Below are 13934 nucleotides of genomic sequence, written 5' to 3'. Positions count from 1 at the left end.
TGGAGCGTGTTCAGAGGAGGGCAACCTGGATGATCAGGGGTCTGGAAACAAAGCCCTATGAAGAGAGACTGAAAGAACTGGGCAGGTTTAGCCTGGAGAAGAGAAGATTGAGGGGAGACATGATAGCACTCTTCAGATACTTAAAAGGTTGTCACACAGAGGAGGGCCAGGATCTCTTCTCGATCCTCCCAGAGTGCAGGGCACGGAATAATGGACTCAAGTTAAAGGAAGCCAGATTCCAGCTGGGCATCAGTAAAAACTTCCTGACTGATAGAGCAGTGCGACAATGGAATCAGTTGCCTGGTGAGGTTGTGTTGTCTCCCACCCTAGAGGCCTTCAAGAGGCAGCTGGACGACCATCTGTCAGGGATGCTTTAGGGTGGATTCCCGCATTGAGCAGGGGGTTGGACTCGGTGGCCTTGTAGGCCCCTTCCAACTCTGCTATTCTATGATTCTATGCACCCTCTCTCTTCATCTGTAATATTGCTGCTGTGTAACAATCGTCTGTGAGTACGTATGTGTATGCTGCTGTAACTAAATTATTCAACTGCCAGTAAAAGGCTTTGTTTTAACCAAGCAAAGAACCCTTTGCCTCCTTTGAGTCTTTGCTGCGTCCTATACTGAGAGCCGCTGCTAATTCTGCTTAGCTCTGGAATAGAGTGTGATTTTCCAACAAATATCGCCTCATAAGCTCCTCGTCTGGCCAATGTTACCACAAAGTCCCACCAGTGCTGGGGGTTGAGAAACGTCTCCTCACACCCCCTCACACCCACCCACAGACCCCCCCACACACACCATCTGCAACGGCCCTCTTGTGGTCAGGCAAGCCGGACGTGGAGTAGGACATCAGTGTCTACAGCAGCCTTCCTCAACCTGGGGCGCTCCAGATGTGTTGGACTGCATCTCCCAGAATGCCCCAGCCGGCTGGCTGGGGCATTCTGGGAGTTGTAGTCCAACACATCTGGAGCGCCCCAGGTTGAGGAAGGCTGGTCTACAGTGTTTAATAAATAAATGAATAAAAAAATAATGTTCTTTATGACTGAGTATTCAATAAATGGTCACCTTTGAAAAAAAGCCCAAAAACTCTGGGTTCGCACCCTCATGAAATGTGCTGCGCATGCCTATGGAAAAGGGGGCGGGGAATGTGTGATGGAAAGGAAGGAAGAAATTTATGTATTTATTTATTTATTGCATTTCTATACCGCCCAATAGCCGAAGCTCTCTGGGCGGTTTACAAAATTAAGACAATTCAAGTAGAAAACAACAGTATAAAACCATAATATAAAATATAATATAAAAGCACAACCAAGATAAAAACAGCAGCAATGCAAAAATACAAATTTAAAATACAAATTTAAAACAGCAAGTTCAAATTAATTTATAGACTGTTAAAATGCTGGGAGAATAAAAAGGTACCTGGCGTCTAAAAGAATATAGTATAGGTGCCCAGCGAACCTCCTTAGGGAGCTCATTCCACAGCCGGGGTGCCACAGCAGAGAAGGCCCTGCTCCTTCTGGTAGCCACCTGCCTCACTTCCTTTGGCAGCGGCTTGCGGAGAAGGGCCCCTGAGGATGACCTTATGGTCCGGGCAGGCACATATGGGAGGAGGCGTTCCTTCAGATAGCCTGGCCCCAAGAAAGAAAGGAAGGAAGGAAGACAGAAAGCAAGCAAGCAAAAGCAAATCCTTCGTGAACTGAGCAAGGAGCTACTTCATCACGCACCACTGAAGTGGATGCTGGTGGTTCTCCGTCAGTGGGGCGGAGAATCCATTCTGGTTTCAGTCAGAACCAGTCAGGATTCTAAAGGAGCCACCAGCCTCTACTGCTCCATCGCAGGAACAATCGCTTCAAGGAGGAGGTGGCTACTAAGAGGAGGGCCTTTTCCGCTGTGGCACCCCGGCTGTGGAACGAGCTCCCCAGAGAGGTCCGCCTGGCGCCTACACTGTACTCCTTTCATCGCCAGCTGAAGACCTTTTTATTCACTCAGTATTTTAACACCTAATTTTAAACTTTGCTGTTTTAATTCCGTATTTTAATCTATATCAGTTTATGCTGTGTGGTTTTATCCTGGTTGTGCTTTTTATATTGTATTTTGTATTTGTGTTTTTAGATGGCTGGTTGTTTTATTATGCTCTTCATGGTTTTAATTTTTGTGAACCGCCCAGAGAGCTTCGGCTATTGGGCGGTGTAAAAATGTAATAAATAAATAAGCGATGGAGCCATTCCAGCCAGCTTCCAAAGTGCCAGGGCTCAGCCAGGTCAGGATCCAGGCGGCCGATCTTACCAGGTATCCAATGGGGGACTTCTTCGATTTGGAGAACTTCTCTAGCTCCTCCCAGTCACCCTGCTCGGCCAGGGCCTTGATCTTCAGCCACCAGAACCTGTCAAGGCAGGAAGCGAGAGGGGTACCATGGAGCCGTACCAAGAAACTGCAGCATCCCAGGAACCGGAGGAGGGCGGGACCCCCAGTTCTCCCTGCCCTCGTACTGAGGACCATGCGCAGGCCTGAGCTGAGGGCGGAATGGAGCACTGGGGCCGTCCCATCACCCAGCATGCACCTCAGACCTGCATTTACCCACAATAAGATGCAAAGGCATGAATTCAGATTCAGAAGGAGGCATTTGGTTTCATGGGGCGTTGGACTTGATGGCCTTATAGGCCCCTTCCAACTCTACTATTCTATGATTCTATGGGTGGGAGCAGGAGTCAGCAAAAGCCTAGTTTTGGACATGGTTATAGCGTATTTTAAGAGAAACAGAGCATTTGGTTGCAATTATCCTTGTGCACCCCACAATTAGACTGTATTAATGTTATCAGCACAGGATTAATCAGCTTTTAATTGATTTATTTTTTAGCAAAGGGATTTGTGATAGGGGTATTCTGGCAATCTTCAGCTAACAGGAAAGGCGAGTACGAGGAGACATGATAGAGGTGCACAAAATTATGCCTGGCGTGGAGGAAGTGGACAGGGGGACATTTTTCTCCCTCTCCCATAATACTTGAACCTAGCAGGGTCATTCCATGAAGCTGATGGGAGGGAGATTCAGGACAGAGAAAAGGAAGGGCTTCTTCACACAGCGCAGAGTTCAACTATGGAACTCACTACCACATGATGAAGCGATGGCCACCCATTTGGATGGCTTTAAAAGGGGGTTGGATAAATTCCTGGAGGAGAAGGTTCTCAATGGCTACTAGCCCTGATGGCTGTGAGGCAGTACACCAGTTGCTGGGGAACATGGGTGGGAGGGTGCTGTTGCACTTGTGTCCTGCTTCTTCCTACAGAGATCTACTTAATGTAGAACAATATTTCTGCGGCCCACATGCACGCCCTGACCGTTTGTCGGGGATTTTGAAGTCGCGGTAGAGCTGCTCAGCTCGCTTGTGGTTCCCCTCCAGGATGAGGTTGTAGACGGTGTCGTGGAGAGAAAAGTCCAGGTACGGCTTGTCGAAGTCGTCCTGGAGGCGGCGCTGCACACGGAGAAGCTTGATCTGGTCTTCCGTGGCCTGGAGAGCAAGAGAGAAGAAGAAGGGGAAGAGAAGGGGGGGAAATGGTTCCATTGTCGTACTGCTCTAACAGTCAGGAAGTTTTTCCTGATGTCCAGCCAGATTTTGGCTTCCTGTAACTTGAGCCCATTATTCCGATCCTCCCAGAGTGCAGGACATGGAATAATGGGCTCAAATTACAGGAAGCCAGATTCCGGCTGGACAGCAGGAAAAACGTCCTGTTAGAGCAGTACGACAATGGAATCAGTTGCCTGGTGAGGTTGTGGCCCTATTCTATGGTTCTATGATTCTACGCCTGCTTGCTACTGGGAAGGCTCAGCCAGCAGTTCTGAGCCCCCTTATAGACCAGGATTTTTCTACAGCGCTCCAATGCATTGCACAGGATTCTGGGTAATGTCCAGGGTGCACTTCTAGCTCACAAGACGCACAAGACACATCTGTTGAGCGTCACTGTGGGTGATCCGAGAGCACACCTCAAACACTGCCGGCAGCTACGCACAGCAGGAGAAGGCAGCTCCGAGCAACGGGCAAAGCCGACTTGCTGGGAGATTTGGCCACCAATTCCTCATCTTCCTGGGTAGGAAACCCCTAGGGGTCCAAGGGATCTGTGGGAGCTTCTCCCCATCCAATCAGAGGACTGTTGCCCTACCAGCCCAAGATGTCTTTGATGTGGACCTGTGGACAGAGTCCTCCACTCAGAGCAGAGAAGGCGCCCCGTGCACTCACCTTGGCCGCAAACTCATTCTTGGCTTTGTAATATTCGTCGACGGCATTCTGCAGGCTGGACACGCGGCCCTCAATCCGCTAGGAGGAAAGAACAGCCGTCACATTGGGCTCTGGACTTGTGAGCATCGCCAGGGCCTGGCCTGGGATTGTACTGCGTTCGTTTCCCGAAAGGGAGCAACAAGGAACTACGCAGGGTTTAAACCAGATGAGCAGGAACTCAGGGCCAGAGGTCCCAATCCAGATGACCCCGCCCCCTTTCCCTGGCCCCGCCCCCTTTCTCCCAAACAACAATCATTCGGTGGTTAACCGGCTCGCATGCAGTCCCACCCCCTTCTAAACAGTTGAAGTGCCTCCCCCAAGGCTGAGTTAGTGGCAGTGAGAGTTATACGCTGCAACATGCTGGCATTTTGGACCCACCCCCTTTGCAGCTGGCCCCACCCACTGAAACACTGTGATGCAGCCCCTGAAGCCTTCTCCGAAATGGAATTTAGTCCTTGGCACGAAAAAGGTCCAACACCCCTGGTTTAAATGTTGTGCCAACTGCCCCCCTGCACTAAAAAAAACCACCCTATTATTCAGCCCCTTTACTTCTGCCCATTTCCTGAGATTTCTTTAGGCCTTGTTGCTGGGGAACATGGGTGGGAGGGTGCTGTTGCACTCATGTCCTGCTCTGTGGGTCCCTGGTCGACAGCTGGTTGGCCACTGTGTGAACAGAGTGCTGGACTAGATGGACCCTGGGTCTGACTCCGAAGGGCTCTTCTGATGTTCTTGTTCACAAACTTTCAGAGGGGGGCCAGGATCTCTTCTCGATCCTCCCAGAGTGCAGGACACGCACTAATGGGCTCAAGTGACAGGAAGCCAGATTCCGGCTGAACATCAGGAAAAACGTCCTGTTAGAGCAGGACGACAATGGAACCAGTTGCCTAGGGAGGTTGTGGGCTCTCCCACACTAGAGGCATTCAAAGGGCTGCTGGACAGCCATCTGTCAGGGATGCTTTAGGGTGGATTCCTGCAATGAGCAGGGGGCTGGACTTGATGGCCTTATTGGTGCCTTCCAACTCTGCTATTCTATGATTCTACATCTGTCACAGCCACCTTAAAGGCTAGAAACTTAGTATCTGTGTGTTCTTAAAAATGAAAGCAAAGGATTCTCAGGCTGCTCCGTTCTGCCCAAATTATTAATTCTTTGACCTTGTGCAATGCGAGCCTGAAATATGCACAGCCCTGTCGGTCTCCCATCACGCCCTCTTAGATCTGCCAGCTCAGTCTTTCTAGACGCCCTCTTCTTCCCGCCACGCCCCAGGAGTGCCCACCTTCTCGCTGACGTAACTGGAGCGGACGTGGAAGTTGGCCAACTCCTGGTGGTCGTCATCCTGGTTATAGAGGTCTTTGAGCGTATCCAGTTCCTGGTGCTTGCAGAACTGGGGGAGTTAGCAAACCAAGCATGAAGAGCGGAGCGGTCCCAGAAGGCAGTGCCCACCTTATTTATTTATTTAAAACATTTATAACCTTGCAGGGTTGTTGGGCAAAATTCAATGACAAATCATCTAGATAATTTGATTCCTGCATTGAGCAGGGGGTTGGACTCGATGGCCTTGTAGGCCCCTTCCAACTCTGCTATTCTATGATTCTATGATTCTAATACAGAAAGGCTCCGTTCAGACTACACGTTTTCTCAACAGTGGCTTTAGAATGCCACGGTGGAGTCTTTCCTCCACGGTTGAGAAATGTGTTGTCTGGCGGGGAAACTCCATACAAGGCTGGAGGTTTTTTTGGAAAACACTCCAAGCTGAATATCCACACTGTGCAGAGGAGAGTTCCTGCACGTTGTGTGGAAGGCTCCATGGAGTTTCCCGATGCACTGAGTTGACTTTTTCCACTGGCTACCGAGTTCCTTGGCAAGAGCGGCCAAAGGACTGAGTGCTGCTCTAGGAGAGCCACCGGGATTGTTTTTTCGCAGCAATGGCTGATGGGATACCAGCGGGAGGACCGAGGCAGGAGAGAGGGTGGAGGAACTGTCAATCAAACATCGCGATGGATTTTACTGCACTCCACGGTTGCCCACAGTCACACGACAGTGGAGTTAGAACATGTTGTGTGGGGAGAACCCCCTAAAAACTCAACCGTTGAGTGGAGTTTTCACACTGCGTTGACTAACGTGTTGTCTGAACTGAACCACAGACTTCCATGTCCAGGATCCAGCTGCTACAATCTCCAGCCACTTGAGTTTGGCCAACAATAATAATCCATACAGGATTCGCTTCCTTCATCATTTATACCTCCATGTTTAAAACGTGTAACCCATTTTTATATGCATATATTTACATCCCGCCTCGTCATCGAAGCCTCGTTGGCTAATAAGAAGGGAAAAAATGGATGATCACGGTGGGGCCGTAGCTCAGTGTGACAGAGCACCTGCTTGGCATGCAGAAGGTCACAGGTTCGATCCCTGGCTTCTCTTGGTAGGGCAAGGAAAGGAAACATGCCTGAAAGCTTGGGGAGCCGCTGCTGCCAGTCAGTGTTGACAATACTGAGCTAGATGGACCAAGGGTCCGACTCAGTATAAGGCAGCTTCTTATGCTCCTATGTAAGAACAGTGGGTAAAATGTTGCAGGAGCAGCCCCTGGGAGGTTGGCCATCAAGACTGAAAACAACAGAATGAAATCTAAGAGGGATAAATGCCAAGTTCTACATTTAGGAAATAGAAACCAAAGGCACAGTTACAAGACGGGGGACACTTCGCTCAGCAATACTACAAACGAGAAGGATCTTGGAATTGTTGTAGATCACAAGCTGAATATGAGCCAGCAGTGCGATATGGCTGCAAGAAAGGCAAATGCTATTTTGGGCTGCATTAATAGAAGTATAGCTTCCAAGTCACGGGAGGTACTGGTTCCTCTCTATTCGGCCCTGGTGAGGCCTCATCTAGAGTATTGCGTCCAGTTCTGGGCTCCACAATTCTAGAAGGACGCAGACAAGCTGGAGCGTGTTCAGAGGAGGGCAACCAGGATGATCGGGGGTCTGGAAACAAAGCCCTATGAGGAGAGACTGAAAGAACTGGGCATGTTTAGCCTGGAGAAGAGAAGATTGAGGGGAGACATGAGAGCACTCTTCAATAACTGAAAGGTTGTCACACAGAGGAGGGCCAGGATCTCTTCTCGATCCTCCCAGAGTGCAGGACACGGAATAACGGGCTCAAGTTAAAGGAAGCCAGATTCCAGCTGGACATCAGGAAAAACTTCCTGACTGTTAGAGCAGTACGACAATGGAACCAGTTCCCTAGGGAGGTTGTGGGCTCTCCCACACTAGAGGCCTTCAAGAAGCAGCTGGACAACCATCTGTCAGGGATGCTTTAGCGTGGATTCCTGCATTGAGCAGGGGTTGGACTCGATGGCTTTGTAGGCCCCTTCCAACTCTGCTATTCTATGATTCTATGATTCTAAGATCATCACCTCAGCTGAGATTGAAACTGGAACTGCAGGTCTGCTGCTCCCATCGCTTAGGCTGCCAGAGGGCGAATCAGAAATCCCCCAGTTTGAATGTCGCCTCTGTAACGAACTGGACAGGTGGCCTTCGATGAGCCTCTCTCTCCAGCCTCAGCCCCCACCCCACCCCAGCTGCAATATGGGGGATAATAGTATTGTCTTACTACAGAGCTGTTGCTGGGTAAAGTGGGAAAAGCCCTTGAAAGATTTAGGAAGCGCTATAAAAATCTTGAGTAGCCCGCCAGTGACTTTACGGAGAATGGCTGTAAAGCAGCCTTCCTTGACCTGGGGCTCTCCAGATGCTTAGGACTACAACTCCCAGCGCTCTTGACCATTGCCCATGCTCACTGAGGCTGATGGGAGTTATAATCAAAAACATCTGGAAAGATGCTATGCAGGTATTAGGGGCAAGCGATTACGGCAGCCTTTCCACTGCCTAGCACCTTCCAGGTATTTTAGACTACAACTTCCATTGGCCCCAACTAGGGTGGCCAATGGCCAGTGGTGCTGGGAGCTGTAGTCCAAAACATCTGGAGGGCACCTGGTCACGGGGAGGCCTGCATATTGATTAAAACTACTAGACCACAGCGCTCATTTGTTCTATCTGGCAGTTACTCTCCAGCAATGAAGAGTCACTCTGCAACTGCTTTGGAGTTGTGTCCGGTTCCGACTGAAACCCAGAGCAGATTCAACGCCCCACTGACATCAAAGCCACCAGCCTCCACTGCTCTCCAAAGGCCCTTCCTAGCCCTGACAGTTGGCAGGGTAAAAAGGCACCACTGTGCAGGCACGGATTGAGCGACTAGCTCTGGTGCCGATAAAAGTGAGTAAAATCTTTAATAATTCTCGTCTGTGTTCAGAATGCTCGACGTTTCGGATTAAAAATAATCCTTCTTCAGGAGCTGACGCTGAAAAACGTATTCTTATATTTTAAATATTTTCTGGAGCCTTTTTCCTTTTTGAGCGTTCTGCTGAACTGCCTCTAATCAAAGAGTTCTGGCTCGTAGCTGCAAGTCTGGATCCACTGACATCGGAGGCACCAGCCTCCACTGCTCTCCAAAGGCCCTTCCTAGCCCTGCTAGCACTAGACATACTACGGTCCATGAAAGCTCATGCCAGGATAAACGTGACTTTAAGGTGCCACATGACCCTTTGTTACTTTTGCCGCAAGAGACCTGAAAATCGCACAACTGAAGATGTTGGCAGCCCACCCTTGTAGTTCTAGACGCGCAGAATTTGTGTTCCATCGCTGAGCTACGGGCCCTCGCCTCTCTGTGCTTCACACAGACCCTTTCCTTTTCTTCCCGGGGCACAGCTTGGATTTCCAGTTTACGGGAGTTCGGTGCTTAAAACGCCCGTGTGCATAAACCTGGAGGGAATCTACACGTTGTACTGAGGGTGCTTGCATGCGCCCCCAGTACGGCCCCAAAACAATGGTGTAGATTCTGCCTACCTGCAGCCCAGAAGAGACGGAGGAAGCGGCGGCTGGGGAATCCGCCACCGCCTCCTCCCCGCCGGCCTCCTGTTGCCGGGGTAAGAGCGACCCGGGTCGGAGAGCTCAGCGGAAGCAGAAGCCGAGCTCTCCGACCCGGGTCGCTCTTACCCCGGCAGCAGGAGGCCAGAAGAGACGGAGGAGGCGGCGGCTGGGGAATCCGGCCGCGTCCTTGCCGCCGCCTCCCCGCCGGCCTCCTGCTGCCGGGGTAAGAGCCGGGTCACTCTTACCCCAGCAGCAGGAGGCCGGCGGGGAGGCGGCGGCAAGGACGCGGCCGGATTCCCCAGCCGCCGCCTCCTCCGTCTCTTCTGGGCTGCAGGTAGGCAGAATCTACACCATCGTTTAGGGGGCGTACTGGGGGCGCATGCAAGCGCCCTCAGTGCGACGTGTAGATTCCCCCTTCGAGAGAGACGCAAAGCCCGAAGCCTCACCTGGCGATAGAGTCCCAAAGCCACCGGCTGCTTCTGCAAGGTCATGAAGAAGGAGCCCCGGTTGAACTCGTTCTTCAGATGCAGGACGACCGTGTAAACTGGGAAGGAGGAAAAACAGCAGTGAAGATTGCAAATAGCGTGCTGCCTACGCTCCGTTACATAACAGAAACACGTCCCTAGGCTGGGTGCCCTCCTTATCGGACTACAACTCCCACCAGCCCCAGCCAGTGGTCGGGGTGTGTGTGAGCTGTAGTCCAGCACTTCGGCTATTGGGCGGTATAAAAATGTAATCAATCAATAAATAAGAGAGTTGAGCCAAAATGACAGAGGGAAGGAGGGATGGAAAAGTAGCAAACTTGAATTAGAACTTGAATCTTGTGAACTGCGGTCATGGTTGGGAAAGGTTTTACGTTTTTTACAACGGTGCCCATATGCAGCCCAGTCGCACCTCGGCCAAAGGCAAAGGGCCCCCGCTCTCCCATAATTCAGCTTCCCCCCCATTGCAATCTCCCCGAGAGAGTCACGGATAGCCGAGGAACGAGACGGAGGCCAAGGCGAGAGCCCCCCGATCGCCCCAAGGGCCGTGGGTGCTCCATCCTTGAACACTTTTTTGTAGGGGTGTGCACGGACCCCCCGATCCTCTTTGCGCCCGATCCACAAATTGCAGATCGGGCCCGCTCCACCCTGCCTTGATACGCCTAGGGGCCGCCCCGCTCCGCTGCGGAGCTCCGGCTCCGAATCGGAGCTCCACAGTGGCAGGGAGTGGCGCCAGGTAAGGCCCCCCTCCCTCCTCCCCTTTACCTGTGTCTGTCCCGGCCCATCCCAGCTTCACTAGAGCCCGTGGCTCAACCAGGAACTGTAGGCCCCGATTGCGGCCTACACTTCCTGGTTGAGCCGCGGGCTCTAGTGAAGCTGGGATGGGCCGGGACAGACGCAGGTAAGACCCCCCTCCCTCCTCTCCCTTACCTGTATCCGTCCATGGTCCCGTGGCTGCTTCAACTGAGCCCAAGGACTCAACCAGGAAGACCAGGCCGCAGTTGCAGCCTAGTCTTCCTGTTTGAGTCGTCGGGCTCAGTTGAAGCAGCTGTGGGACTGCGGACGGATGCAGGTAAGACCCCCCCTCCCCCTTACGTGGCTCTGCCGCTGTCGCAGCATAGGCGGCGGCAGGGCCAGGTAACCCCCCCCCCTCCTCTCCCTTACCTGCATCCATCCGCAGTCCCACAGCGGATGCAGGGAAGACCCCCCCTCCCCCTTACCTGGCTCTGCCGCCGCAACGACAGCGGCAGGGCCAAGTAACCTCCCCTTACCTTTCTTGCGGAGCTCCGGATCGAGGCGAAGAATCCACCTTCACCTCAATCCGCTGCGCAACGCTCCACGGCTCCCCCGATCCTCTTCGCCTCCACCTTAAGGGGAGGCGAAGCCCCCCAATCCGCTACTGCTTCTCCGGTCCGAGGAGAAGTGGAGCACATCCCTACTTTTTTGTAAAACCCAAGAGAAGCCCTCGGGCGCCTCCCTAACCCAGCGCCCCCCACCGAAGTCTGCAAACCGGTGAGGCCCCCCCCCCTTTACCCAAGTCGGTGTCTCCGCTCTCGATGGCTTTGCTCAAGGCCAGCTGACTCCGCTTCATCTCCAGCAGCAGAGGGACCTGTTCCCCTGACCGGGGCTCATACTCCAGCAGCTGCAAGCAACCACAGGGGAACTCGATTCACCGATGGCCTTGACGGCCCACCCGGTTGGGACCCGTGAGCCTGGGCTTCTGGCCCTGTCCTGACCCTGGGAGTGCTCAGGGCCCCACCCCCTCAACACTCCCAATGAGCACCTACGTGGGAGTAGGTGAACCGACCTAGGGGCTCCTTGAGGTGGGTCTGCTTCGATGGAAGGGGAAGCACCCTCCTCCTGAGACCTCTTGCAAGAGGGGCGAGAGCAAAGCCAACACGACCCACCAGGGTTTAAACCAAGGGTGGAGAAATTCAGGACGGGAGGCCAAAGCCAGCCTGCCTGGGGTCCCAACATCCCCTCTCTTTGGACCCATCTCTTCCCCTCGCCCACTCCCAACCATCAACTATTTCTTGGTTTCCTGACTTCTGTGTAGCTTTCCCCCCTCATTCTTAACCTTTGTAAGAACCACCCAGAGAGCTTCGGCTACGGGCGGCATATAAACGTAATAAATAATAATAAATAATTCTAAAAGATTGAGACGCTGGTATTTTGGCCATGCCCCTTTTTGCCGTCGGCCCCACCCACCACCAGAATGTAGCCCCTAAGAGCTTCCCCGAAATGGAATCTGACCCCCGGGCCTGAGGATCTGCAGCCCAGCCCTCAGGACCTCCTTGTACCTTGATGGCCAGCTCCGGCCGGCCACATCCATACGCCCGGGCAGCGATCTCTGAGTACGAGATGCCCGGCGTATCGCCCAGTTTCTGGTTGATGGCTTGTGCCACTTCTTCGTCGGACTTGTCTTTCTGCTGCACCTGGGAATGGTTTGGGACATAAATATAAGAGTATCTATATGCATATGTTGGGGCAGAATTCTTATTGATATTGTATTATTATTATTATTATTATTATTATTATTATTGTCACTGGGGTGGTTTTATATGACAGAAGTTGCTTTAAGATCAATGATCAATGATCCTCTTGCCAAATCTAAAGGCCTGTTTTCAGTTCTTATTCTTTTGGATCATACTGCGGCCTTTGATACGGTTGATCATGACCTCCTATTGGCTACTCTATGTGACCTTGGATTCCGCGAATCTGTCTATGACTGGTTTGCCTCCTATCTCGCAGGTCGCTCATTTAGCGTATGTGCTAATGGCCACTCGACTTCTCCTTTCCTCCTTCAAGTTGGGGTGCCGCATGGCTCAGTACTTGGCCCTCTGTTGTTCTCTTTATACATGTTATCGTTAGGTAATCTTATTCATTCTCATGGCCTCCAATATCACCTGTATGCAGATGATACACAATTGTATCTCTCTTCTCCCGAACTTTCTTCTGACGTTCAGGCTAGGATCTCAGCCTGGATGCTTCAGCGTCGCTTAAAACTAAACACGGCGAAAACAGTATTGCTTGTCTTCCCTCCCAAACCGTCCCCTCGCTCTTCATTCTTTGTTACTGTTAATAATGTCACGCTTTATCCGGTGGAAGAAGCTCGTAGTCTTGGCTTCATTTTTGATTCTACACTTTCTTTCTCCTCACATATCGAGGCTGTAGCCAAGTCCTGCCGTTTTTTCCTATATAACAGCCTTCCTCAACCTGGGGCGCTCCAGATGTGTTGGACTACAACTCCCAGAATGCCCCAGCCAGCTGGCTGGGGCATTCTGGGAGTTGTAGTCCAACACATCTGGAGCGCCCCAGGTTGAGGAAGGCTGCTATATAACATTGCTAGGATCCATCCATTCTTATCTGAATCTTCTGCTAAGACCCTTGTCCATGCATTGGTTATCTCCCGTTTGGACTTTTGTAATCTCCTTTTGACTGGTTTTCCTTATGCTCATTTCTCCTCTTTGGTCTCTCTTCACCATTCTGCAGCCAAGATTATTTTCTTGGCTCGTCGTTTTGACCATGTTTCTCCTTTGATGAAATCTCTTCGTTGGCTTCCGATCCCATATAGAATTCAGTATAAGCTTCTTTTGCTGACATTCAAAGCGTGTCATGGTCTTGCACCCTCTTATCTTTCCTCTCTCATTTCACTTTACCACCCCCCTCGTACCCTCCGTTCTTCAAATGTTATGTTGCTCTCCGGCCCAAGAGTCTCTGTCTCTCTCGCCCGGCTTCGCCCGTTCTCTCTGGCCGCCCCGTTTGCTTGGAATGCTCTTCCAGAGCAACTACGTACCACGAGTTCCAGTGTAGATTTTAAAACGCGTTTGAAAACTCATTTGTTTCCAATAGCTTTTGGTATTTTAGCTTGATTTACTGTTCTTATTACTATGATTATTCTCTTATTTCTGTTTTGTGAACCCCTTCCCCCCTTCATGTGATTTTGGTTGTAAGCCTCTAGGCAGGGTATCGCTGTTTTATTTGTATATTTTATACAGCACCAAGTACATTGTTGGTGCTAAATAAATAAATAAATAAATAATAATGAGACTTTGAGTTTAAAAGGCGGCCTAAAAGTTTAAACTAAATAATAAATGGGGCTGCCTTTGAAGGTGGTTCGGAAGCTGCAGCTTGTGCAAAATGCGGCAGCCAGATAGATAACCAGAACCAGAAGATTCAAACATATAAGACCAATTCTGGCCCGCTTGCATTGGCTGCCTATATATTTCCAAGCCCAATTCAAGGTGCTGGTTTTAACCTAT

At 51.2% G+C, this 13934-nt stretch overlaps 1 protein-coding gene across 1 annotated transcript in view; it reads right to left on the bottom strand.

Annotated features, from left to right (window-relative positions):
- Positions 1-13934, bottom strand: part of VPS16 (VPS16 core subunit of CORVET and HOPS complexes) — a 44483-nt gene that overhangs the window by 2704 nt on the left and 27845 nt on the right. Inside the window, exons 16-22 of the mRNA XM_063135696.1 lie at positions 11973-12107; positions 11206-11314; positions 9637-9734; positions 5542-5649; positions 4229-4306; positions 3333-3502; positions 2283-2379 (exon numbers count right to left, since the gene is read on the bottom strand). Of these exons, the coding sequence (XP_062991766.1) occupies positions 2283-2379; positions 3333-3502; positions 4229-4306; positions 5542-5649; positions 9637-9734; positions 11206-11314; positions 11973-12107 (795 nt within the window). The remainder of the gene's footprint in view (positions 1-2282; positions 2380-3332; positions 3503-4228; positions 4307-5541; positions 5650-9636; positions 9735-11205; positions 11315-11972; positions 12108-13934) is intronic.

Source organism: Elgaria multicarinata, chromosome 10 (assembly GCF_023053635.1).
Source record: "Elgaria multicarinata webbii isolate HBS135686 ecotype San Diego chromosome 10, rElgMul1.1.pri, whole genome shotgun sequence".
NCBI lineage: Eukaryota > Metazoa > Chordata > Lepidosauria > Squamata > Anguidae > Elgaria > Elgaria multicarinata.
Note: the sequence above shows the minus strand (reverse complement) of the source record. Positions and strands in the feature narration are given on the sequence as shown.